At 42.1% G+C, this 27,332-nt stretch overlaps 1 protein-coding gene across 1 annotated transcript in view; it reads right to left on the bottom strand.

Annotated features, from left to right (window-relative positions):
• prkn (parkin RBR E3 ubiquitin protein ligase) overlaps window positions 1-27,332 on the bottom strand; it is a 125,837-nt gene that overhangs the window by 65,910 nt on the left and 32,595 nt on the right. Inside the window, exons 2-6 of the mRNA XM_017464758.3 lie at window positions 26,243-26,406; window positions 14,864-15,068; window positions 12,598-12,716; window positions 3,757-3,840; window positions 1,251-1,366 (exon numbers count right to left, since the gene is read on the bottom strand). Coding sequence (XP_017320247.1) covers window positions 1,251-1,366; window positions 3,757-3,840; window positions 12,598-12,716; window positions 14,864-15,068; window positions 26,243-26,406 — 688 coding nt within the window. The remainder of the gene's footprint in view (window positions 1-1,250; window positions 1,367-3,756; window positions 3,841-12,597; window positions 12,717-14,863; window positions 15,069-26,242; window positions 26,407-27,332) is intronic.

The following is a 27,332-nucleotide window of genomic DNA, read 5'->3' as shown; positions in this document are numbered from 1 at the left end:
CCCTCTTTGAACTTTTCTATACTTTGTGGTGTTACATCATCAAATTGAAATATACTCAGTAGGGATTTTTACCATTTGATTTACAAAATGTTTAATATTTGAAAGGAGAAAATATTTTTTACTATGACACAAAGGTTAATTATACATGCTGCATATGATAACAGAACCATCGTTGACTGAAATTACAGCTGCAAGTCATCTGTCTCTATCAGCTCTATATTTTTGTCCATGCTTCTTGGCAAAATTGCTCAAGTTCTATCAGACAGGTTATTGGTTTTAAATTTCTCCAGTGTAGGTTTGACAGTACACTCAGGGTCAATGTTCTGTTTAAAAGTGGACCTCATTAGAATCAAAACTCTTCTAGGATTGCCTGTATTTGGCTTCAACCATCTTGCCCTCAATACTGATCAGCAACCTGCTGATGAACATCCCTAACCATATTCAATCATGCTTCACTGTGTGGATGTTTTTGTCAGGGTGATGGCTACATTTCCACCAAACGTAACACTTTGTGCCAAGGCCAAAAAGTTCAATTTTGGTTTAATCAAACCAGGTAACGCTTTTCCACATGTTTACTGAGTCTAAAACACAGCAGTTTATATGCCCCTTTCACGAAGCCCAGCTTTGTGGAGTGTCCAGGCCATTGTTTTCCTGTTAACCTCGCTCCCATTTGAGCTATTGATCTCTTCTCTGCTACTTCTCTGACTAATGTCCTTCCAATTACTAACCTTTGCTGGAGGACCTGGTGGTTGTGCCATATTCTTTCCATTTTTTTAATAATAGATTTAATGGTGCTTTGCAGGATGTAGAATGCAAACTTTGAGATATGTTTTATAGCCAAACCCTGACTGATACTTTTGCAAAACGTAAGCTGGTGCCTGCCTTAATAATCCCCCGCTGGCAAATTTACTAATCATGGAACGGCTGTGGTTCAGTTGGTAGAGCGGGTTGTCCACTAATCGTAGGGTTGGCGGTTCGATTCCCAGCCCACATGCCGAAGTGTCCTTGGGCAAGACACCGAACCCCAAGTTGCTCCCGATGGCAGGTTAGCACCTAGCATGGCAGCTCTGCTAGCATTGGTCTGTGAGTGTGTGAGTGTGTGCGTGTGAATGGGTGAATGAGACACAGTGTAAAGCGTTTTGGATAAAAGCGCTATATAAGTACGCCATTTACCATGTATCAATTTTAACAGAAAGAGATATAAGTACTCAAGGTAAGTTTTCTGCATAGACAACTTAAGATATACTCACACAACGTCAGTGCAGGCAATGCAGGGGACATTGCGCACATTGGTCATGATCAAGTCCAGTGCCACCGATGTGTCATCATCACAAGTGGGATGGGCAGCACACTTCCAATAAAACTCCTACACAAAAGAAAAGATACCATGTTTTGGATGGTAGAGAAATAGCAACTGCAAGAGAAAAGACCAAAGACAAAGGGAATAAATAAAGACAGAGAGAAAAACAGCAAAACTGATGAAAAAGTCAGAATTTGATGAGTGTGTCTGAGAGGAAGTGGCGGGGGGGGGGGGGGGGGGGGGGTCTAATAAATGTATAGAATGAGTGATGGATTCTGAGGCATAACTGTGTGAGGGTATATATACACACACACACACACACACACATATATATATATAAAGACATACACACACACACACATTATTTTATATATATATATATATATATATATATATATATATATATATATATATATATATATATATACACACACACACACACACACACACGTACATACATACGGTATCTCACAAAAGTGAGTACACCCCTCACATTTTTGCAAATATTTGATTATATCTTTTAATGTGACAACACTGAAGAAATGACACTTTGCTACAATGTAAAGTAGTGAGTGTACAGCTTGTATAACAGTGTAAATTTGCTGTCCCCTCAAAATAACACCACACAGCCATTAAGGTCTAAACCGCTGGCAAGAAAAGTGAGTACACCCCTAAGTGAAAATGTCCAAATTGGGCGCAAAGTGTCAATATTTTGTGTGGCCACCATTATTTTCCAGCACTGCCTTAACCCTCTTGGGCATGGAGTTCACCAGAGCTTCACAGGTTGCCACTGGAGTCCTCTTCCACTCCTCCATGCGGACATCACGGAGCTGGTGGATGTTAGAGCCCTTGTGCTCCTCCACCTTCCATTTGAGGATTCCCCACAGATGCTCAATAGGGTTTAGGCCTGGAGACATGCTTGGCCAGTCCATCACCTTCACCCTCAGCTTCTTTAGCACGGCAGTGGTCGTCCTGGAGGTGTGTTTGGGGTCATTATCATGCTGGAATACTGCCCTGCGGCCCAGACTCTGAAGGGAGGGGATCATGCTCTGCTTCAATATGTCACAGTACATGTTGGCATTCATGGTTCCTCAATGATCTGTAGCTCCCCAGTGCCGGTAGCACTCATGCAGCACCATACCATGACACTCCCACCACCATGCTTGACTTTAGGCAAGAAAAACTTGTCTTTGTACTCCTCACCTGGTTGCCACCACACACGCTTGACACCATCTGAACCAAATAAGTTTATCTTGGTCTCATCAGACCACAGGACATGGTTCCAGTAATCCATGTCCTTAGTCTGCTTGTCTTCAGTGAACTGTTTGCAGGCTTTCTTGTGCATCATCTTTAGAAGAGGCTTCCTTCTGGGACGACAACCATGCAGACCAATTTGATGCAGTATGTGGCATATGGTCTGAGCACTGACAGGCTGACCCCACACCCCTTCAACCTCTGCAGCAATGCTGGCAGCACTCATACGTCTATTTCCCAAAGATAACCTCAGCATATGACGCTGAGCACGTGCACTCAACTTATTTCGTCGACCATGGCGAGGCCTGTTCTGAGTGGAACCTGTCCTGTTAAACCACTGTATGGTCTTGGCCACCATGCTGCAACTCAGTTTCAGGGTCTTGGCAATCTTCTTATAGCCTAGGCCATCTTTATGTAGCGCAACAATTATTTTTTTCAGATCCTCAGAGAGTTCTTTGCCATGAGGTGCCATGTTGAACTTCCATTGACCAGTATGAGGGAATGTGAGAGCGATGACACCAAATTTAACACACCTGCTCCCCATTCACACCTGAGACCTTGTAACACTAACAAGTCACATGACACCAGGGAGGGAAAATGGCTAATTGGTCCCAATTTGGACATTTTTACTTAGGGGTGTACTCACTTTTATTGCCAGCAGTTTAGACATTAATGGCTGTCTGTTGAGTTATTTTGAGGGGACAGCAAATTTACACTGTTACACAAGCTGTACACTCACTACTTTACATTGTAGCAAAGTGTAATTTCAGTGTTGTCACATGAAAAGTTAGAATCAAATATTTACAAAAATGTGAGGGGTGTACTCACTTTTGTGAGATACTGTACACACACTCTCATATATACATGCATACAGTACATGTATGGGAACAAAAGCGAGCCATAACTAGAACCAACAGAACTTCAAGTTCCTTATTCTGTATTTTATGTTCAGTGCATGTTGTATGATGTAGTACACATAGCAGGAGGGGTGCTGCTAGCCCATACCCCTAGTAAATTTACATTTCTGCTGGTATTAATCATGAAAAGATACCAAAAATCTTTTGACTGGCCAGCGTCCAATGGAAAACCCATAATTTTTGGTTCTTTATACACTTGAAATAGGCCCCACTGTGACAGTGACTGTGAGAGAGGGCAGGACCACAGTCAGTGCAGACACACATGGCACAACTCTCTCCTCTCACCGCCACTCGGCCATCGCAGTCCTCCGACTGGCACACACCATGAATCCTATCTGGGACAAGCACGTCATCCCAACATGAGGGTCCCTGAAAAAAGCAAAATAAAAAAAGCAAGTAAATGACTGACCACTTTATGTTTAAAAGTTCCCCTAGTATCACTATTAACCAATTATTCAGTTATCAAGTATCAATCAACTCCTCACTTGCAATCACTATTAAAATTATGCTTTTTTTTCCTACTTAATCTTCCCATCTAGCATTCATGCTGAGTGCAGGATGAAATGTGATTTCTATGTGAATGATAGAAATGGACACAAGAGCCAAGCTCTAAATGAGGGTGGACCTTTTAGAGGACAGGCTGAAATTTCTATTAAAAACAAAAAACAAACAAAACACCTTTTAAAATCTTTTCAGTCAGTTCTCTCTCCATGTGTACCTGTCCTCTGGCTCCCACGCACCCTTCTGCCAGATTAAGACACTATTTCTATCCATAATTGTTTTGGGATGAACAACTGCCAGAGCGAGCCAGGCCTAATTAGCATAAACATTTTAAACATTCCAACAGGAGCCTTAATAAGCTAGAGAAAAAGGTTAAGAAAATCATTACTCCCCCCACAGCAGACAGGGGAGTGATAGAGGGCTGGGAAGAATCCAGAGGGCTATGGTGGTGGGGCTTGGAGATTACACGAAGACACCTGCTAAGCGACAGCAAGGAAAGGTCACACAGACCCCTGGTGCATCAAAACACACACACACACACACACACACACACACACACACACACCTCCAAGTGAATGTGATGATTAATGAGAAAAGTGCTTATGAATTATTCACCAGCACCTTCTCCACTGTTCACACCAGTTTCTCTTTCCCTCTAACTCTCCCTCTCTGGACATAGAGAAACAACACCACATCCCAACAAAGCCTTAATTAGGTTACTGTTGGACAAACAGCACTCTGTCCCTGAGACAGCTGTGAGAATCTTGCAGCCCGATTTGAACAGAGTTTGCACTCGAGCATGCCATGCATTTATTGGTTGGTTGAGGATGTTACAATTACAGGCAAGAAAGTAAAACACTCCAAAACAAAAAAAAAAGTAAACCGCTCGTTAATAGCATAATACAAGGTATGATAGTGTCCTGACTGTACAGAATTATAAACATAAGTATAGACATAAGTACAGACATTATAGACATAACTATAGCCTAGTCTAGTGATGTAATAAGTGTGCTGGACTTGGACTGATTTGAGTCATATCTATATGACAATTAGCATCTTTATTACATAGCACTACATTTTTTAGATTAAATAAAGTATATTAATGATAAAGCACATTAATGAAACAATTTGTAATCATTAACAAATTAACTGGAAATCTATGAAAATGACAAAAAAATCATGTAAAGTATGTTTAATAATATAAAACACTTAACAACTACAGAGAGGGCAAGCTACACCCCTAACACTGGTTATGGATTTAACCGTGGTTCTGTGAATTCTGGATGACCACCAGAGACGGTGCTACAGTAGTGGATGATCGCAGCGCCAGCCAGATAGGTCGAGAAAATAAATACCAACAAAGTCATTTGGTGACGTGAGCTGAGTGGAGGTGATATAAGCCACTGCAGCTCAGCACTCCACCCCTCCAATGGTTCAAGGGGGGATTTTCAAAGGGACTCCTAAAACAGAGGTAAATTATACACTGGAGAACGGGGAGAACGAGCTGGATTGAGGCGCCTCTCACCCTTTAAGAAACCGCAAACCAGGTTTGGGAGACGAAAGGCGAGCCATCCACAGGTGAATGGTGCACAAAGATAACTGCCCCATAAAACTTTAAGGTGGAGGCTGCTCTATCACGGTTCAAAAAAGACCTTGTAGGAAAGCCAAAACTACAGAGGCTGCACATCGTACAGGGTCAAACCAACGAGTCTCACACCATGTACAAAAGGACTTCTATCGATAGGCATAAAGTGCTCGCGTGGAAGCAGCCCTCATATTGAGAACAGTGCTAACGACCAAAGGCTCACAGTCCGCTAAGAGTGAGTTGGCCCCAGAGGCCAGATCCATAACTATAGGCAGGCCGAGTTCAGATGCCAAATGTGGTCATCCAGCTGAGACAATAGATCACTCCTGAGGAGAAGCTGCCTCGATCTGTCCCTCAGCAAGGTTAGGAGCAAGGGAAACCATGGTCTGGACAGCCACCGTGGTGCAATCAGAAGCACCCTGTGTTTGGCTTGAGCAATTCTGTGAAGTGTCTCCCACAGCAGAGGAATTGGAGGAAAGACATACAGGAGACAGCCAGTGAGTTGTGTTCTCTGAAACAAATAGATCCACTTCCGCCACACCAACTTCCTGCGAAATGTCCCAAACTACATCCGGATGGAACCTCCACTCACCCAGATGAAGACAATTTCTGGACAGAGTATCTGCAGACTGATTAGCTATCCACAGCAGATAAACAGCCTTCAGTGATGCAAACCACAGGAGTGACCAGGTGAGGATATTGTGAGTGAGCTGTAGCAAGCTCTCTGACCTCGTGCCCCATTGGTGATTCAGATTGAAAACCGTCAAAGTGTTGTCTGAGCACACAAGCACATTGCGGCCTGTCAGCACTAGGAGAAAATGTCACGCATCTCCAGCACCATGATCAAGGGAATGCTCCCTCAACACACCTGTGGTTCCAAATTGTTAAACAGCCTTTGAGGGATGCATCGGTTGGTACCACCTCCCGACAAGAGGGAACAATCCCCAACGGAACGCCTGCTGTCAAAAAGGCCGGTGAGGTCCACCGTCGGAGGGCACGCATACAACTGCAAGTCACTATGATCTGCCGATGATGATGATGGAATGGATGTTGCTCAACACTTGCAGGGACCACAGGTGAAACAGTCCCAGAGGAATTACAGAGATGGCTGAGGTCAGAATTCCGTTCAGCCTCAATAACATCCCATACTGGAGAGATGCCCCCAGATGAAACTGGGCAAGAACATTTAGGATATCGGTCATCTGAGATAGAGAGGCTCGCATTGTGGATAAATCGATAGTCACCCCGATGAACATGATGGATTGCGTTGGAGAAAGCGAACTGTTTTCCCTATTCACCAAGAGACCCAACTTGGTAATGTGGTCTAGTAGCAGCTGGGTATCGTGCACAGCATGGTCCCTCATCTGTGTGCAAAGCAAACAATTGTCTAGATATGGCAGAATCCGCAACCTCTGGGACCACAGGGGTGACAGGACAGCCTTCTTACACCTTGTAAATACTCGAGGAGCTAGAGAAAGACCAAAGAGTAGGACTCTGAACTGATAGGTCTGGTTTCCTGTGATGCACAGCAATAGGAACATGAAAGTATGCATCTGTGAGGTCGACATTCATGAACCAATCTCCCTCCACCACCAACAGTAGAACGACGGTCGTGCGCAACATGTGGAAGGGAAGCTTCTTTAAGAACTTGTCGAGTCTCCTCAAATCTAAGACTGAACAAAAGCCTCCATCCTGCTGTGTAACCAGAAAATATGTGGAGTAGAACCTATCCCTCTGAACCAGGTGGTGAACCACATCTATTGCCCTCTTCTCTAACAAGGAACAAATTTCTTGAGAGAGAGAGTTGCTGAATGAACTGGGTCTTCCACAACAGCCGAGATGCATCTCGATAAAGTTGGGGGCTGACATCAGAACTGCAGAGTATATCCGTTGCGTAGCATCCCAAGACCCAGGGAGTCTGACACAGTGCTTTCCCAATAACTAAGATTACATGTTGTGAAATGTCTGACCACCGGCCCAAGTGCCTCAGGCCTTGAAGCTTCGGCTTTTCGAAGTTGTGAGGAGACGCGGACACGGGCCCCCTGGGGCACGGCAGGGGGTAGGGTTACAATGGGGGTGATGCACCTGTACATCTTCAGACCCAGAAAATTACTGCTGGGCCTATGGACTGTTAGAAAGCATTTGATGAAAGCGTGGCTGCTGGTGCCCTAAAATTCAGAGCACGCTGCACTTGTACCTCCTGAGTGGTCACAGACAACTTTACATGCCTCTCCAACACCTCAGATACATCTGAGCCAAAAAAAATCCTGGAATGATGGGAAGATCTCTCAAAGTCTTTTTATAATCCACCGACAATCTGGCTTGAGCAAGCCAAACCTGCCAGAGAGCAGTCAAGAGAGTTGGAGTTAGACCTCCCAGTTTTTATATGTCACATACCCCATGTCCAGCAAGGCTGTTTACAGAAATCATGGAACAGAAGGATCCACTTTTACAGACCCCAAAGAATTAGAAGGAGCCAAAATCAATTGGCAGATGGTGTTCTCAGCCCGAGCAACATAGGAAACTGACTCATATGCTTTCTTCAGAAGGGAATGTGTGCGACCACACTGAGCGCTAGGACATCAAATGTTCCCATGCAGTGCCTCATCTGGTGACACCACCAGTGCGGCGACCAGCTGTTTGACCTCTGGTACATTCTGTACCTGATGAACTCTGCTTCTGCAATGGATCCTAAGGTGCAAGCAGTCTTGGAACGCCTCTTGGCCATCCCTGGCCCTTTGAGAGCACTTGAGAATTCCGTAATAAAGTCCTTACACGCAGGCATAGCAAATGAGTCATTAGGCGAAGGACTGCGGAAAAACACACTGGACTGAACAAGGTGTGCAGGGCATTCATCCACGCCAAGATAGGCCACTGCCATCTGAAGCACCTCCAATGTGTCATCCGTCTGGCCATCCCCAAATAGTGGAGAGAGGAATCACCAGAGCCACTGGCTAACAGGGGACCTGCAGGCTTGTCCTGAATCCCAGTGACATCAGTGAGGAGATGGTCCTGAAAATGTGTGTCGGAAGCACATAGCGTCATTTTGGGGGCTGTGACGAGGGAAAGGTGAGACAGTAGCCTCTTCGCTAGAAGAGTGTGAGTAAGTGTCCCTGATGGGAACTGTAATAGAAGCAGGAACTATGTCTGTTGGCTGGATGACCTGCAAGAGACGTTTCATCTCTGCTATGTCTGAAGAAAGGCCAGCCACCTTCTTTGAAAACAGGTGCCCTGCCAAATGATTTCCCCTAGCACTAGATCTTTTAGCTGAGAGAAAGCCAGTAGCTACTAAGGCACGGCATTTCTGAGCTCTCTGCCTCAAACCCAAACTTGCTTCCAAAATCTTAGTATCCCAGTTGTGGTCCAGTCCAGCCAAACGCAACTATTTCTCAGACATCGGGAGCAAGCTACAATGCGGACATGGGTCTGTAAGTACTTCTTTCACATGCTGAACACCCAGACATGATGGGCAGAGATCATGCCCATCATTAGGAAGAAGCTCAATAGGGCAGAGGTTACAATTCAAAGGATAGGCAGTGGAAATTGAGCTGACAGTCATAGTCACTAAAGTGGAGAGCCTCTGCACACAACCACGAGGAGAGCTGTTAAAAAATAATCCAATTAAATACTCCTACCCCCAGATGAACCGCGAGGAACAGAGAGGAGAGCGCATGAGCTTCAAATAAAGGTCAACAACACCCACGGTTAGGACCGGCAGGCACAATTGCAACACAATATATTTAACACGAGACAGCGGGAACACAAATCGCTAACTAGCCAAAAGCCGGTAATACCCCTCCGGATAAAACTGTGAGGAAAGTGGCATGCCATGCAGAGAAAATTACTCACGTCACAGCAAATGGCTCGTAGCTCGACAGCCGTAGCCGCGATGCTAAGGAAAAAGCCTGCCAGTACTTACCAGTGGCGAGCAATCCGGAAAACAAACAAGTTGTTACCAGTCAGACAGCACAGTGCCAAACGTATCATCACAGCTTGGGAGGATGAATTTTCGCGGCTCCAAGATATCTGCACTTGACGATGTGGTGAAAAAAAAACTACGACCTAATCTGAAGACGAGAAAGCGAAAGAGGTGGAGTGCTGAGCTGTAGTGGCTTATATCACCTGCGCTCAACTCACATTAGCATGTGACTTTGTTGGTATTTATTTTCTCGACATGTTGGGCTGGTGCTCCGGACATCCACTACTGTAGCACCGTCACTGGCGGTCAGGAGGAATGAATCGGAACAGGTATAGAACACCAATAGCGCATTCTCTGGAACATAATTCCTGAGAGATATTACTTAAAAATGTCACTTGCATGTTTTTGTTTCGTCATGTTTTGTTTTGCATTCCACACTGGGGCATACTCAGCTGTGCGTGGCTTGCGTGTCCACTACATACACCACTGATTACCATAGAACAAAAAAGTTTCTATGTGTAATGTATAGTAACTGCTCATTGCAGGGCTTATGCCTGTAGAGTTGGGCTTGGTAACTAGTAGGCTGCATGCATCATAAAATCTTATATAAAGGCATTGCTCCTCTTAATGTTTTCTTTATTTTCTGGATGTGTCCATCCATCCATCCATCCATTTTCCGTACTGCTTATCCTATACCGGGTCATGGGGAGCCTGGAGCCTATCCCAGGGAACTTAAGGCCCAACCCATCACAGGGCACAATCGCAAACACATTCATACACTATGGACAATTTGGAAATGCCAATCAGCCTACAGTGCATGTCTCTGTATTAGGGAGGAAACCAATGTACCTGGAGAAAAGCCCTGAAACACATCGAGAACATGCAAACTCTGCACACACAGGGTGGAGGTGGGATTCGAACCCCCAACCCTAGAGGTGCAACGCAAACGTGCAAACCACTAAGCCACCGTGCCCCCTGGATGTGTCCATAATTATTGAAAAAAAACATGAAATTTATATTCTCACAGGATATAACAGAATATTTACCAATATGTCTAGTTGAATGGCGTATACACAATTATTTGTACATTCCATTTTATAGTAAGGAGAAGACGGCATAATTTTTCCAGACATAGGATCAAGAAGTTGGACAGGATGAAAATCACAGATATACTCTGGTAATAATAACATTACCCCCCTTCTCTATGTGAAAGTAATCACATCCCAAATAGAGCTCTTGGCTCCAATTGGACTTGCAGACTTGAGACTCAATTTGGACTTGAGGGGAATATGAATTGAGCATGACTGTGCATCTAGATGACAGCAGGACAAGGATCCAGAAATAACAGGACATCTCTGTTTAGTATCCTTATCCAAATGTGCAGATTTGGCATGTGTGTGCTGTGCACAAACATTCTGGGTGCCAGGAATCCAATCAGCACTCCTTTCTATGTTAACTGAGTTTTAAGTGCAAGGCAATCATATCAGCATAACAGCATCCCAGCAGCAGTGTAAAGAGTTCTTCCTCCAGAGACAGAACATGGAAATGAAATGTTAAAATACACACACAAACCTCACTTAGTTCACATGTTGAGGCACTGCAGCAAACAGCCATGGACAGAGGCAACACACTGACTGACATCCCTGTCCCTTCACATCACTAAAACAAAATTGGAAGTTGCAGAGCTCAGGACCTTTAGTCTTAGCCCTTGTTTTGCTGCATATCAGGAGAAATTTCTGAGGACACAGTCTGGCAGGCAGAGCCAGAGGATCCTCGGAGCCAGCTTCAGCATGAGATTGGCACAGGAAGCAGGCTACGTTGGCACATGGGCAGCGAACAAGCAGTCCCAATGTGCCAAAGACCACCCTATGCAGGAAGAAAAGGCAGGTGCAGCTTAGTGACTTGTCACTCAGCCTTTGCGAGAGCGTGCAGAGAGTGTGCAGATATGGTGCAGTGGGACAGATGCCCACATGCTGGAACACCAGATAACACTAGCCCCGGGCTGTGCACATGCGCGCCCACAAACACACACACACACACACACACACACACACACACACACACACACACACACACACACACACACACACACACAAACATAGCACCTCCGGTGCAGGCAACGAGTCAGAAGTTTCTGATTCAGCTGAGGTATGTCAGCGTTTGTTAATTTGACAAATGATTTGGTCAAAATGGTCTTAAAAGTTTGCTGCAAGAAAATACTTAGCTGCTAGGAATGAATTCTATTGCTGCAGGGAAAACAGCATTAGTTTCTAGTATAATTACTATGCTACACAATACATTTCAAAAAGTAACTGGAACTGTAGACAAGGGGGTTCCAGTTTGAAAATTTTAACCTTCACCTAAATTACATTTAAAAGCAAAACACCAATGACTGTAACTAGTCACAGCTACAGTGTTAGAAAAACTCAACTGTGTCTAATATTAAAATATGATAAACTATGGGGGCACAGTGGTTTAGTGGTCAGCAGGTTTGCCTTGCACCTCCAGGGTTGGGGGTTCGAATACCGCCTCCGCCCTGTGTGTACACTGAGTTTGCATATTCTGCCCGTGGGTTTTCTCTGGGTACTCTGGTTTCATCCCCCAGTCCAAAGATATGCGCTGTAGGTTGACTGGAATCTCTAAATTGTCTGTAGTGTGTGAATGGGTGTGTGATTGTGCCCGGCAATGGGCTGGGACACTGTCCAGTGACCATCGCCTCATGCCCAGAGATCCCTGGAATAGGCTCCAGGCTCCCTGTGATTGCTGAGTGAGGAATCAGACAAGGTGCATCAGGCAATGTACAGACAGACACAAGCTGAGGACAAAAGAGCCACAAATCCAATTAGTCAGGAGAAATGGCAACTAGAATTTTTTTTTATGGTAAGCAGCATAGAAAATGGATGGATGGATATACTCATATAACCCGTGTGTGTAAATATCCCATGTGCATATATGTCAGTGCAAGTAACATCACCGCTAATTATTTCTGTAGTGTATGCTATAGTAGTCTGCTAGAATATTGTAATTAGATTAGATGTATTTGGAAAATCATCACCAAAATGAAAAAAAAAAAAAATTTCAGATCCTCTGATTTTGCAGCCCCAGGTTTATACACACTCACCCGGCTGAGTGTGAGGGTTCCTTGCTTGCAGGTTCGGCAACGCACGCGGAGTTTTCCTGGCTGAATAGACTTGCACACCGTCTTACAGAACACATAGAAAGTGCTGTGGGGTTTGGGTTCTGTTGATACAACCATAAACATTAGCACAGTTTAAGAGTGTTCATGCATTAGCCTAGACACATTAAACACCCATGAACCCACTCTCTATTCAGGCTGAAAAAAAATTAATAAAAATTCAGGGATGCTTGAATTTCTACAATCGCTTTTTATGATGTCCAGATTCATTCAGAGATTGCTTTTGCTGCTCTGCTTGCGTCAGCGGCAGCCATTGTGTGTTTAGAGTGAAGAGCAGAACATTGCTGAGTGAGGGATCAGACAAGGACAAGGTGCATCGGGGAATGTACAGACAGACACAAGCCGAGGACAAAAGAGCCACAAATCCAATTAGCCAGGAGAAAAGGCAACTAGAATTTTTTTTTATGGTAAATGAAATGGAGAACACGTCCTGTCTGGCTGCCCCACCCTTGTCTAACATACACTCACTCACACACACACACACACACACACACACACACACACACACACCTGGCCGCAGTGTTCTCATTAGAGCTAAAAGCATGGGGCCGAGAAGAAGGATGTGGTACCTTGACACGATTCTCAATAAATCCAGTGGAGTGGGGTTTTATAAAGCATGGCCTGTCTAATTTATGACATTGTTGTGAGAGCGCTCCATTATGCTAATGCTTCTAAAGCGGGGGGCAGAGGACAGTTAGATAAAGACAAGCATGGGATTGGGTGGAGCAAGAGGGAGGGTTGGGGAGTCACAGAGGAGCTGGAAGGACGAACATAGGACAGCTTTTAAAAGTACCCATCAGTGAGGAGCATGACAACTGCTTCACAAAAAATACTCGCTAAAATGGATAAAGGACGAGTCTGGAAGAGAGCAGGATAGGATGTTGTGTTACCATAACTCACAATGGCTGTACTGGGTAGGTAAAAATAAATAAAAAGATATTTTTCTTTTTCTCAGTAGAAGACCAGCTACCAGACCTGCTGCTATGATAACTGGTGATAACTGCGTAGGGAGCACACAGTAAGAGAGAGTTTATATGGGATCACAATACTGCCATGGTGAAAAAATTCAAATAAAGGGATAAATGACAAAATACAAAAACAACCAAACACAAAAGTGATCACTGCAGTTTGTAAGTTTTACCTATTTATAGACCTTAACTTAAGCGTAACTGATCTCGCCGATCATCATTTCAGGCTTCTGTTCATATTTTTCTGGCCGAGAAATTAGCCCCACCCCCAGCCAGAACAGAGCTGGGAACCCACATATATCCTGTGATTGTGGTGCCTTGTAAATGGTGATTTGCAAGTTGAAAATAACGTCATTTCCCATCAGCACGTTCGACATCTGAAGTGGGGTGTGGTGGAAGACTCGAGAGAACCGGAGGAATCGTAACTGAGCTTTGGGATCACATTTATTCAGACCGTGCTTTTCAGCACACTTTCAAAACTCAACAGAAACTTGCGGCTTTCGTGCCATCAGGTTCAAGTTCACACTTCATGGTGTGTGTACGTGTGTGTACATGTGTCTCGCATGCTCTGCCAAGTGGTCTCACACTCTGTCTCTCTCGCTTGCAGGATACAAGAGCCACTGAAAGCACGAAGAGACATAAATAAGTAGACTACTGATAATGAAACACAGGTGAGAACCATCACGCATTACCTCCCGTGTCCTCTGTTGTTGCTGTGCTGCAATTTCAGTCCAAAATGTTGTATGAATGTTTGAAGTTCACTATAGTAGAACAGTGCCAATAGCCTCTCAGGCCTGTAACTGTTAAAAGTGCAGTTAAGGAAGATTTTAAGAGCTTTCTGAGCTCAGACAGAGCAAACAAATCATCCACGTTTTTTTCCCTCTCAGTTTGGATGTTGAACGTGCAGAGGTGGGAATTGACCTCATTACGACTTGCAAATTACCCCTTAGAAGGCATCATGAAGGCAGCAATAATTTCATCAAAGGGGGTGGGGTTCAAGGGGAACTTGCAAGTATCAGACGGATCTAAAATTTACATACTGCACCTTTAATAGTTTCTGTTGTCACGTGACAAAATTTGAACCATTATGTAATTTAGAATAACACAAAGAGTAGGCTCATGATTAAAATAGTCCCAGTGTAAAAAAGAAGAAAAAGAAAAAGAAAGAAAACCCAGGCTCACCATCGAGCTCCCCCACACCACACACACCTTTGTGTCTGTACCTGTTTGTGTGTGTGAGTCCTCATTCTCCAGGATGACAGCAAGACCAGTGGAGGTGGTAGGCAATCGTGAGGCGCTGAGGTCCAGTCGGGTCAGACTGTCTACTCCTCTGCTCAGCCTGCGCTGCAAAACCAGCTCCGAGCGACGTGCTGAACCAGCTGGAGGCAGCACCACATGTACCGTGCTCTGTTCTGGCAGATCATAAGCCTAACACACCAGGAGAGGAAAAATCCCATCAATATTCCCAATTAGCTTTTAGCTTGGCTCTTCATAATTCATAAGCAATGCCATCTAGAATTATTGGTATTAAAAAAGAAAACAGAAAATTAAAAAACAATTAATATGCATTGCTCTATTTTTGTCCTAATTTAAAAAAAAAAAAAAAAAAAAAAAAAAAAAAAGCGTACTCGAGGACAACCTTTTTTTTTTTTTTTTTTTTTTTTTTTTAAACAATAGCATTTCCACTCAAAGAAAAATGTGACAAAAAATACCCCTAAGGACCATCTATTTTTTTAAGGAACTATTTTAAGGAAAATTGCACTGTTTATAAAATCTATTTCCATTCAAGAGGCTGCTAGTAGCTGTAAATGTCATAAGACATGACTTGATATGCCTGAAGACACTTCCTGATTGGGCACAAGAGATTTCTGACAAGATGAAGCAATGGTTTGGCATTGTGTTAGCTCTAGGGAAATAAAATCCATCTTCCAAGTGTTGCACCGCAGTCCATTAAGAAATAAGGTATTTGAATTGCATAATAAAGTGCATAATCAAAGTACTCTCATAATGTACTGCTGTCTATTGTCTTAAGTTTCTGCCATATGTTTGGTGACAGAAAACTTCAAAACATTTCAGTCTCAATTAAAAAAAGAACATTCGCAGGCACAATGCTAATCCAGCCGGATGAGTGCACTTCAGGCTGCTGGGATTAGAACAGAGAGATATAAACATGCCAGTCAAGCATAGCATTGGCACAAAGCCACTAGCAAACAGAAGGAAGGACAAAACTTACAACGGAAAAAAATGACACTGCCTCCCTAGGCGGCTGGAAAATAACACAGTGTGTGACTGTATACAAAACTGTGCAAACTTTATCAAACCTTGTTCTATTTAAAAAAGGAATTACCTTTCTGGCTTAGTGGTTAGCAGATTTGCTTCGCACGTCCAGGGTTAGGGGTTCGATTCCTGCCTTTGCCCTATGTGTATGAAGTTTGCATGTTCTCCCTGTGCTTCAGGAGTTTCCTCCAGGTACTCCGGTTTCCTCCCCCAGTCCAAAGACATGTGTTGTAGGCTGATTGGCAAGTCCAAATTGTCCAGTGTGTGTGAATATGTGTGCGATTGTGCCCTGCAATGGGTTGGCACCCCGACCAAGATGTCCCCTGGGACAGGCTCCAGGCTCCCTGTGTAGGTTAAGTGGTACAGAAAATGGATGGATAGAATTACATTTCCCCTTCAACCTCTATGGTGTGGCCTGTGCAGTATGAAAGTATGGCTATTTATCCTACAGCTTGAACACCTAAAATATCTCACTTCATGTCTCACATTATCCAGGCCAGTTACTTTGTGTGGAACTTGAAATGTTGCTATTTGACTTCCCTCCATTTATTTGTGCTCATGTTCATTTTCAAATGGAAATTTGCTATGCAAATGTGCTCTCCAGTGGCAAACATGTTGTCATTGAAAGTGAGAGGCTTATTAGAGCACCCACCCACACACTCACAGACACCGATAGGTGAAAAGGTCCTTGTTTTGCAACAGTCTATACACATGAGACCATTTCTCAATGGAGGAAAACATGGCTCAAAAGGGGGATGGGGAAGGAGGGGGAGGGGGTTGTATAAAATGAATCAGATTTTGCTCAATTTCCCAAAGTCAACTGCAAGGATTGGTTTTTAATGAAAAACTTAAACTAAAGAGCTGGTTTGGAGTGAACAAGACACTATAAACAAGCAGTAACGGACCGTTCTAACATTCTCAAAGTCAACTTCAAATATGGCATCATTACAGAGCGTTATAAGGACATGAGTGAAGACTGTCTGGAAATTAGCATTGATTATATGCTGCATGATGGATGTTTGAAGAGTCAGAGTGCATCATCTATAATAGCCTGGCATGGTGGATGTGGCATGTTATGGTAGTCAATAGCACCTTAGAGTTTTATGATAGCGCTCTAGTTTTGTCATTGCCTTCGTAATCAATGATTAAAAAGGCCTCCGGTCTGTCAGCCAGATGACCCCCATGATTGAAAGGGCCACGCTGACAACAATGAGTGCACCTGAATGCATTAGTCAGTCTGCCTGACATGTCCCACCGTTACACTGATCGATTCTGGAATGTCTCAGAAATGGCATTGTTGTAGTCTTAATTTGGTTTCGTGATGGAACCTCAGACCAGTTTTTTAACCAGTACTATAACATTGCAAAGCAAAAACCTTTAAACTCCCAGAACCTGTGTGTGGATCCAAATTTGGATTCATCACTCTCATAACTACATACCGGTTCCTATAAGTTCTTTTGTAGTCATTCAGCTACTGAATAAGATTGAAGATGAATACCTGATTAAGAAGCTGGAACGGTGATTCTGTGAACAGATAAAAACCTAAGAAGTGACATTTGAAAATCCTAATCATCTCACCACTGAAATCCACCACATATATTCACATACTAAGAAACACTGAAATTCAGAGTATTTAGTGTGTCTTGTGTATTGCTTTTAGTGACGGGGTGCACACGAGCTGGCTTTCACAAGTTCATGCAAAACTTTATGAGCCATTTTAGATCAAATCCACTGTAGTGTCATCTGAATACATGCTTCAGCAGAAGAGATTAGGCATGAGGAAAATCTTGAGTTTTTGTATAAAACAGTTAACATGATCAATATCTCAAATTTACTTACATTTAAAATGGGACCTAGAAATAGTGCAGAATCTTGAATTCTTTGTTTTTAAATATTTCAAACTCGAAAAACCTTCATCTTATTTCCAATTTTAAATGAAAAGGAAAAAAAAAAATCCAATGTGGTCTTAGACATTTAAACCAAACTGGAACCTCAGAGAGGAAAACATGAATGTTTACACCCATAAAACATGAGTAACAATTAAAGCCTGTTCAGTGTCTACCTCCATCCTCCAGAGGATTATGAGGCTATCGTGAATGTGTTGTGAATTCACCCTCCACTGATATGACCTTTCCAAATTATGATGTGCTCTTTGGAGAGCCCGATCAACAAATCAGTGTTTTAAAGACAGGGACAGGCTGCATAAGCAATGTCTCACATCTTTGGAGGCACACAACGACAGAATTTCAATTTTAAGAGTGAGGAGACAATCAATCAAGGAGTCCTTCATTCAGAATCATAAGCAGCCCAAAAGACTGCGCTCCATTTCCCAAGGTCATCTGAGGTTAAAGCTATCTCCTGTGGATCAAGTAATACAAAATATTCCTCTGGAAGTAGATCGACGCTGCACGTGAGATGAATGGGAGAGGCAGTAAACACAAACTCCAACCTGTTTACTCTATTTCCAGCAAGCCATTTCATTGTCCGCGTTTATAAAGCACAGCGGCGGGTGAAGTAAAGAAACTACAGGCACCATTGTGCAAAAAGTCATACTCATATCCACCTGAGCCTCATGATGCTGGACTTTTTTTTTTTCTTTTATACACCTGCAAAAAGCTTGGTCTTTCTAAGCCTCAGATAAACACAATTACACACTTTTAACATCCAACTGCAAAATGTGCCAGGAAGGCTGATGAGCTGTTCCTACGGTAGCAAATCTGACAATATATCTATCTATCTAGCTATCTATCCATCTCTCTCTCTCTCTCTCTCTCTCTCTCTCTCTCTCTATATATATATATATATATATATATATATATATATATATATATATATATATATATATATATATATATGTGTGTGTGTGTGTGTGTGTGTGTGTGTGTGTGTGTGTGTGTGTGTATATATATACATATACATACACATACACACACACACGTGTTTGGAAAGCTGGCCCAAACTGAGTTTGCTGAGGCAGACAGAGATGTTGAGGAAACATCCTGCTGCACACACATACAAGCAGATGGTGGGGGAAAAACTAGACTAAGAGAGACAAAGCCCGCGAAGGCTGTGTGACTAATGTGAGCAGGGAGTTCCAAGTCCCATGGCAGCTCAGTCAAACAACCACGAAAAGCCTGACGCAAAGCCGAGGACGACGGCGTCAAACTTAGTTACACTCGATGAGTGTGTGCTGGTAAACAAGCGCGAGCAAAGCTGAAATGAGGACTCCGTCATCTCAGTGGCCAGGGTGCAAGAAGGAAAGCAAATAATCTTTGAGCCTGACGGTGTCAGGTTTACCTTAGAACCATGAACCACTGGCTCCATTGCTTGTATAGAACGAAAACAACGGAGATGGAAAAATGAAGCTGAGTGAAAGAGAGGGATACTCAACCGCAAGGTACTGTTTCGGAAAGGGGATTAATCAATAAAATACAGTTTTCACGGAGGGAATTAAAAAAAATGAGAAGAAAAGCTAGCCAGGATACTAAGTTAATAGCTTATTCATTTGACATTGAATAATTCAATATCTAGAAAATCCTCCAAGACTCAAAGTTACTCTGGACATACTTCATGGATAAAGCTGATTATCATACCTGTTTTTTTAAATTGCCTTACACCAAAAAGAGTTCTTTGTTAGACTGGCAAAAAGTACATTTGATGGCAGCTTGGTGGAAAAAATTCTTAATATTGATAATAATGATATCATGCAATGACTAGATTTACATGCACTTCAAATTCTGTTTAAGGTCTATATTATGAATACAGTGTTTATATGCGTACAGGCATCGCAGTATTCCTGTATACAGGTTTGTTGTAAGTATGCCAGAGTTGCCTTTCCTAAATACCTAGCCTACAGCTACACATCTGTTAGCACCCACAATTCCTTACAGACTGAGCATGCGTGTATATCTCCTTTTAGTGGATTTTCTGAATACGGTGTTTACATGCAAGACATTTCAGATTAAAACAGGCATTTTCGTGGAGTGTGAATTAGGATTTGGGGAATCAGAATATCGTCTTAATCTGAATCAGGCAATCGCATTTACATGACTCAATACTAATTAGAATACTGCCAAATTCTGATTCATATCAGAATATTGATGTCCATGTAAACGTAGTCAAAGACAAAAGGAAGGGGATGGATACAAGAGACGCTTATTTCGATTCCATTTTCTAACTAGGGACTGGCATCACCTTGTACCTTCCTTCAAATCAAGCCAGGCCCATAACTCCTGCATAGAGTTTGCAACAGGCAGACTGTGAAGACTCAAGAAAAAAGTAAATGACAAAGAAGAGTGATGTACAAAGAGGCTGACTGTAATAGACAGAGACAAACTACAGGAAAAGGAGAGATGGATGAGAAAGACAGAGAAAAAGAGTATGAAAACACAGAATGAATGACAGAGAGAGACAGGGAAAGAGAGAGAGAGGAGTGTTGGTACTCCTCAGGGATGGGGAAGCTAATAGAGCGCATTACAGCGAATGCTGCTCTCGTCACTACAAATGTCAGACTGCGAGTCCCGCGGCACGGACAGATAAACAGCCGAGACTGTCTGTGCCTGAAGCTACACACGCACTCGCTCCTCAGACGCTACAGCACTGACGTGAGATGAATCACAACACACACACACACTTCTATATCACAACCTTGTAACAGTTTGACTTGATCATATAAAATAATTCAAGAACTCCATAACCATGCTATTAAATTAAATCATTTTAGGCTTTTCTTTCACATTGTACATTATAAGTCCATACTTCTTCAATGTATAAATCTTAAATTAAAATAAGACAGGTCTTTTTTGCAGCATTTAAATGTGGAGCTTGTGGTTACTGCTTCAGAGTCAATATAAAATGATACCTAACCTAAGTCAATTAGCTAAGTTAGGTTCAGTGTGTCAGCTGTTTGTTTATTTCATTAAAGTAATAATAAAATACAATAAAATAACACAAAAACAGTTACTGACTATCACAAATAAAGTACAATTAATTCCAGATCAACAATATCGCGATCATCAAAAACATGCAATAATATCACAACCCTTGTGTTCCATCCAATGCATTTTTGTTTAAGTTTATTATAAGACAATTAGAAAGTCTCTTCTGAAAGTCCCATGGACACAGGGGACATTCATCACATTATACAGTATATACCTTATTACCTTAGCACACGCTTCATAAAAGAAAATAAATAATCCTAATGAACGCCAACCGTGCATGCTTAAGTGGTTAATAAGGGGTGAGTTATAGGCTAATAAGAATAAAAGTAAGAGGCCCGCACAGTGTTTCGCCCTTAAATGAGTGCTTCGAGGCAACAATTCTTCAAAGGTAGATCTACTAAAATATGCTACTCAGAGGCTGTTAAGTAATAAGTGGTTCCTAAAAGGCAGATAAAAGTAGGTATCATATCTGCCTTTGAGGCATAGAGAAATATCAAATTAATCTCACTTCGCTTACTTGTGTGCATTCATAAATTCTTTGCAATTATTAAACAAAAGACACTAAGGCATATAGCAGTATTAACACATCTTTATCTAACAGAATATATTGGATAATGTTTATACAGATGGGGTAGTGGTGGCTTGGTGGTTAAGGCTCTGGGTTACTAATCAGAAAGTCGGGGGTTCAAGCCCCAGCACTGCCAGGCTGCCACTGTTGGGCCCTTGAGCAAGGCCCTTAACCCTCTCTGCTCCAGGGGAGCTGTATCACGGCTGACATGCTGGGGTATGTGAAGAAAATTTTAAAGAATTTGACTGTGCATATGTATACGTGATCAATAAAGACTCATCATCATTAACTGCAGACTGTCCCAAAAGTCTTCCAGCGCCACGACGGTTGTGCCTTCATCAGTGGATGTTGGTGGACGTCCACTTCTTGGTTGGTCCAGTCCTTTTGAATTTGTTAATAAGTTTGGCAACAGTGTCGTGTCTGTGTGTGAGATCTGCTTGCCACGTTTCCTGTTAAAGTTCATCGCAACCTTGTGACAGCTTCCCGATCCATCCACGAGAATGATTTCAATACGCCAATTTGTCAAAAAGGCATTCTTAAAGTCTATCTGAGAAAAAGAATATATATATATATATATATATATATATATATATATATATATATATATATATATATATATATATATTAGATAGATAGATAGATAGATAGAGAGAGAGAATATAAACTAAGTATGAAAAAAATTTGGAAGGCATTTTGCTAAAAAGTGTTAAATTCCCATATGTATGGAGACTTTTGGGACACACTGTATTTTCATTAACTAGTAATATTAACAGTATTAAGTCGAGTGCACTCGATAGTGTCTGCCTTGTAGGAATCTATAGAATATGAAACTATTATTAGTTACAGCCTCTAAAGCATTTAGCAAAAGTAGCACATCTTAGATCAGTGGTTCTCAAACTGGGGGCCGCCAGATGGTACCAGGGGCGCCATATATAAATTCTAGAACTTTATTATTATTATTATTATTATTAATCTATTTTATTATTATTATTACTATTATTTTATTATTAATCTGTATGCAAGTCGGGATCATGAACCTTCACCCTATGATGTACATAAAATGAGAAATATTAATAAATGAAATCAATTATACACAGCCACACGTTGCTAAAACCTAAGCCTATTTAAAATGGATATGTTTTTAGATAGAGGACGTAGTCTCTTATCTGAGAAAGTTAACAGAGAAGAGCCTAGCATGGAAAAAACAAACAAACTGTGAACTCTAGGGGGCCACAAAAGGATGTACCCTACACAAGGGGGGCTTCACGCTGACCACGTTAATAGTAAATAGTGAAGGTTGGTTATGATAGGCTGTGAGCTTAAGGTTTTCATTTGTGGCAAAATCACTGACTCTTATTAGCATTGGTTCCTACCTTATACCCTTTTTCATGTTTATACTCCAACCTGAAAAAATTATTGAAATATTGTGAAGCTCTGGTGTTAATTTCTTGGTTGATGCTGTATGTTCATTATACCTTGGAGATCACCACATGTTCATTGCAAATATTGATATGCAAATAATCCAGGGTGGATTTATGCTTAAAGTTAACATACCATCCTCTCACATTCGACTGCTCTTATTTCCAGTAAATTTCTTAACATGTGTAAATATGTGTATTAACATAAAACATTCAACATCTGAGACATAAATTTCATAGACATTTGAGGAACAGAAATGGAATAATGAGCCCCTGAACAAAGGGGGGGGGCCTCAATATTAAAAGTAACAGTCAGTATGTTGTGTCCACCAGCTGCTTTAAGTACTACAGTGCATCTCATCCTCATGGACTGCACCAGATTTGTCAGTTCTTGCTATGAGATGTTACTCCACTCGTCCACCAAGGCATTTGAATGTTCTTGAAAGTTCTTCACGTCTGGGGGAGACACATGATTACATGTAATTTTCCTCTGCAAGAACGACCAGCTGTCCTTCTTGTCTCTCTGTAGCACTGTCTTAGGCGTCTTACATTACAGACATTGCAGTTTATTGCTCTGGCCACATCTGCAGTCCTCATGCCTCCCTGCAGCAGGCCTATGGCATGTTCATGCAGGTGAGCAGGAACCCTAGGCATCTTTCTTCTGATGTTTAGAAAGGTCTCTTTAGTGTCCTCAGTTATTGTAACTGTTACCTTAATTACCTACCGCCTGGAAACTGTTAGTGTCTTAAGGACTGTTCCACAGGTGCATGTGCAATAATTGTTTATGGTTCACTGAACAAGCATGAAAAACATTGTCTAAACTCTTTCGGAAAAAAATCTGTAAAACTTATTTGGATTTTACAAAATTATCTTTAAAATACAGTCTCCTGAAAATGGGGCGTTTCTTTTTTTTTGTTGCGTATGTATAGGTCTGTGCAGAAAAAAAGTGTTTGTGTCTTGAGCCATCACTTCTGTTTTCACTGCCCTTCGTGTCTTATAACCCAATTTTACAGACACCTGCATGCACTCACACACACACAGGTCACCTTCATGTCTGCTACTCCACAAATAACTGCCTCTGACTCTGTCCGCTAGAGTGTACGTGTGTACACATGATGTCTGATGTCCGCACCCATGGCTCCATCCTCACTTGTTGACTGAATGCGACAAATAATAGGTCCAGTATCTCTGGAAATGGACTTACTCTCTACTGCCCTTATTCTGTCCCACAGCTAAACCAGTGACAAGAAAAGGGACCGACTGCACCCAGTTCTGTAAGTCTAAAGGAATGTATAATGCCACAGAACTAAATTAGTCATTTGTAAGTAGATAGGTAAACAGGAATCCTATTACACGGCTAATAAGTTATTGACATGGACCAGTGATCATTTATTTTATGTGCCAATCTAGAAGGACAGCATACAGAATCTTATATGTTTGAAATAAACAATCCAATCACTACAAACTCTTGTTTATTCTAGTGTTAATCCTCATAATCTGCAGAGGAAGAATGAGTCTGCTGAGAGAAGACAACTCTCCTGCATACACCACCTCAATGAACAAATAAAGGACCAATTAGTTCTGCTCTGTTTACTTCATTTTAAAATGTTTACTTCAATTAAAAGTGTTAACTACTGGGTCAGGTATTGAACTGAAGCTATCCAAAGAACACAATCGAATAGTGAGCAATGTGGACTCATTCCTAGTCCATTAGTTTTTCAGTCTGATAGCTGGAGGACACTCGGGACCATGTGTTCAGTGTGATGTGTTGTTTGGTCTCTAGGGGGCAGAATAAAGACAGGGCATTAATAAGGTGGAGGTGGTCTTGGTTATAAATTATCTAAACCCAAAGTTCTCAAAGTCTGATCTATAAAACGAAGTGCTCGCTCGATCACTGGGAGACTGCGAGATTGAATCCTGATGATGCCACAGCCATCCATGTCCCAGAGTCTGAGAGAGTGTACTTGGCATTACTCTGTTCCTGGCGATCAAAGTGACACTATGGAATCGTGGCCATCTGTGAGCTCATGTATGCAGAAGAGGGCAGTTAGTGCTTTTCTCCGAACTTGTTAAGCTGGACGATACATATGTTAGCCATCACCCTCGCCTGTTGGTAGCTGTTGTGTATTAGTGAAGAGCTAGCTAGAGGGTAGGGAAGGGCAAATGACCAAATTGGGAGAAAAATTGGGTGAAAAAAATAAATAAATAAATCATTACAACGTTTTAAAAAATATTAATATGGTAAATATGACTATCGACTACTATCAGTACAGGGATTGGTGGTTATTGTTATTTTATAGTTACTATGGTTATACACCAGGGGGCCAGTGGCTTAGTGGTTAGCACGTTTGCCTCACATCGCCAGGGCTGTGGGTTCAATATCCACCTCTACCCTGTGTGCACGGAGTTTGCATGATCTCCTTGTGCTTCGGGGGTTTCCTCCAGGTACTCCGGTTTTCTCCCCTAGTCCAAAGACATGCGCTGTAGGCTGATTGGCATTTCTAAATTGTGTGAATGGGTGCGTGTGTTTGGGCGATTGTCCAAAGGTATACATTAGTAACCAGCTACTTGTACTGTATGATGTATCTATATTTCAGTTCATTTATGTGTTAATATCACATGATTTTTTTGTGTGATTTAAGGAATGTGTTTTTAAAAAAAAATTTGGATTAATGGGGCCACTTATGATCTGGGTCATCTGCAGGTGGACCCCTTGCGCCCTCCATTGTACTGGCCCTGTGTATAATTATAAGCAGGGCTGGGGATATTTTTTCACTGGAAGGAATCTGTGGCCAAGAATATAAGTAACTGTGAGTAAGGCCTTTGCAGATAACGTGAGTATCACTTATATATGACCGTTAATTGACTCCTTTGAGTGCACCTGAGAGTGCTCAGTGTGTGTGGAGCTGCTTTAATGCATAATTAAGAAGGTCAAACTTAATGAAGCACTGTGGACTAAAGTTCAGGAGATCCCTAGACATTGTTTACCCTGACAGACTTCTGCATCCATCAGGGACAGAGAGACAGTGAGAGACAGAGACAAAGAGCTGCAGAGTGAAAGAGCGACAGACAAATGAGCATGAAGGCATGAACACAGGAACACTTTCTCTTCAGCCTCTCTCTGTTTTTTACCTCTCACTCTGTGCAGAGAGAAGGACCGAGTCAGAAAAAGGGATACAAACAGAGCTCAGATAGAGTGAGAGAGAGAAGAGAGGGTCTCTTCTTCTCTGCCTGAGCCTAACACTGAGTTTGACCCTGATGTTAATACAAAATCCACAGTATCCTTCTTGTTTAAGAAAAAACAAAAAAAACAAAACAAAAAAAAAAAAAAACGAGAGAGAGCATGGCAAACAGCAGACAAACAAGTAGACAGGCTTAGACACGGGAAAGTGCTACTACCTTTAGGGTGGAATCGCTACAGAGCTCTCTCCCAGCAAAAATGACCCGTAGTTGATCAGGCTGAACGCCCTGCAGCCGGCCCACCGTCTCCTTCAGCTCTGATACACTTGTTCCCTCTTCCACTTCCACCTCCACCGGATGACTGGCATTAAAGCGGACATACACTGGCGGAAATAGAGGAATGAAAGAGGGGTGTATAATAAGCATGAAAGCTCTATAATGTAGCAGAACATGAACAAAAGTGCATTTTATTAGTCACTGAAACAAGTCCACATCATAGACAGATTTTCCGCAAATACATAACACAGTGTTAATACTTGTTATGGGTGATGCATTTTTTTTTGTTGCCATTTTAGCTTGAACTGATAGGTTTCACTATTGATTCTATTTTGGTTTTAAGACCTGTTGAGCTTCCACTAAATCATTAACATGCACAACGATCAAAATAAATACATTCAAACTAACAGTGAAGTATAACCTTGGTATTATTAAATGAAGGAATTACAACTGAAACACATTTTTTCAATAGCAGGATGTGAACAAGGACGTGTCATTATTGTGAACAGAAGCATGTAACCCAAATAAAAAGAGCATTCCCCCAACCCCTTATAAACCAAACAGTGCAGGGGAGGTTGCAGATCACGCATGAGATTTTGATTTGTAAAAACAGACTCAACAACCTATTTAAAAAATAAAACTTGGTTGACCTGGGTGAAGGGGTGTGGATTAGCGCAAATCTGTCATTTGGAGATTTTTCTTTAAGAAAACACCTCTCTTTGACAATTTAGAGGGAACAGAGCCGGTGTCAGGAAACGTCAACACACTCCCACTTCCAGAATCCAAAAATATGACACAATGAATGCAAAACACAAGCAGAAGGAGATATGAAGAAGGGAATATAAAGATGTGCAAAAGGATGCGGAGGACTGAAGCTTGAGAGAGAGGAAGGGAGGGTGCAAGGAGAAGGAGAGGTGACGCACAGAGAGACAAAGCAACCAACTTTAACATTCAGCTTGTTCAGTCACTCCCTGCATGTCCCCAAACTCCTTCATTAAGATGAGTGCGATTTGGTGCAGAAGTATTTTCTTTT

Source organism: Ictalurus punctatus, chromosome 3 (assembly GCF_001660625.3).
Source record: "Ictalurus punctatus breed USDA103 chromosome 3, Coco_2.0, whole genome shotgun sequence".
NCBI classification, from domain to species: Eukaryota; Metazoa; Chordata; class Actinopteri; order Siluriformes; family Ictaluridae; genus Ictalurus; species Ictalurus punctatus.
This window is presented reverse-complemented; position numbering and strand designations above follow the sequence as displayed.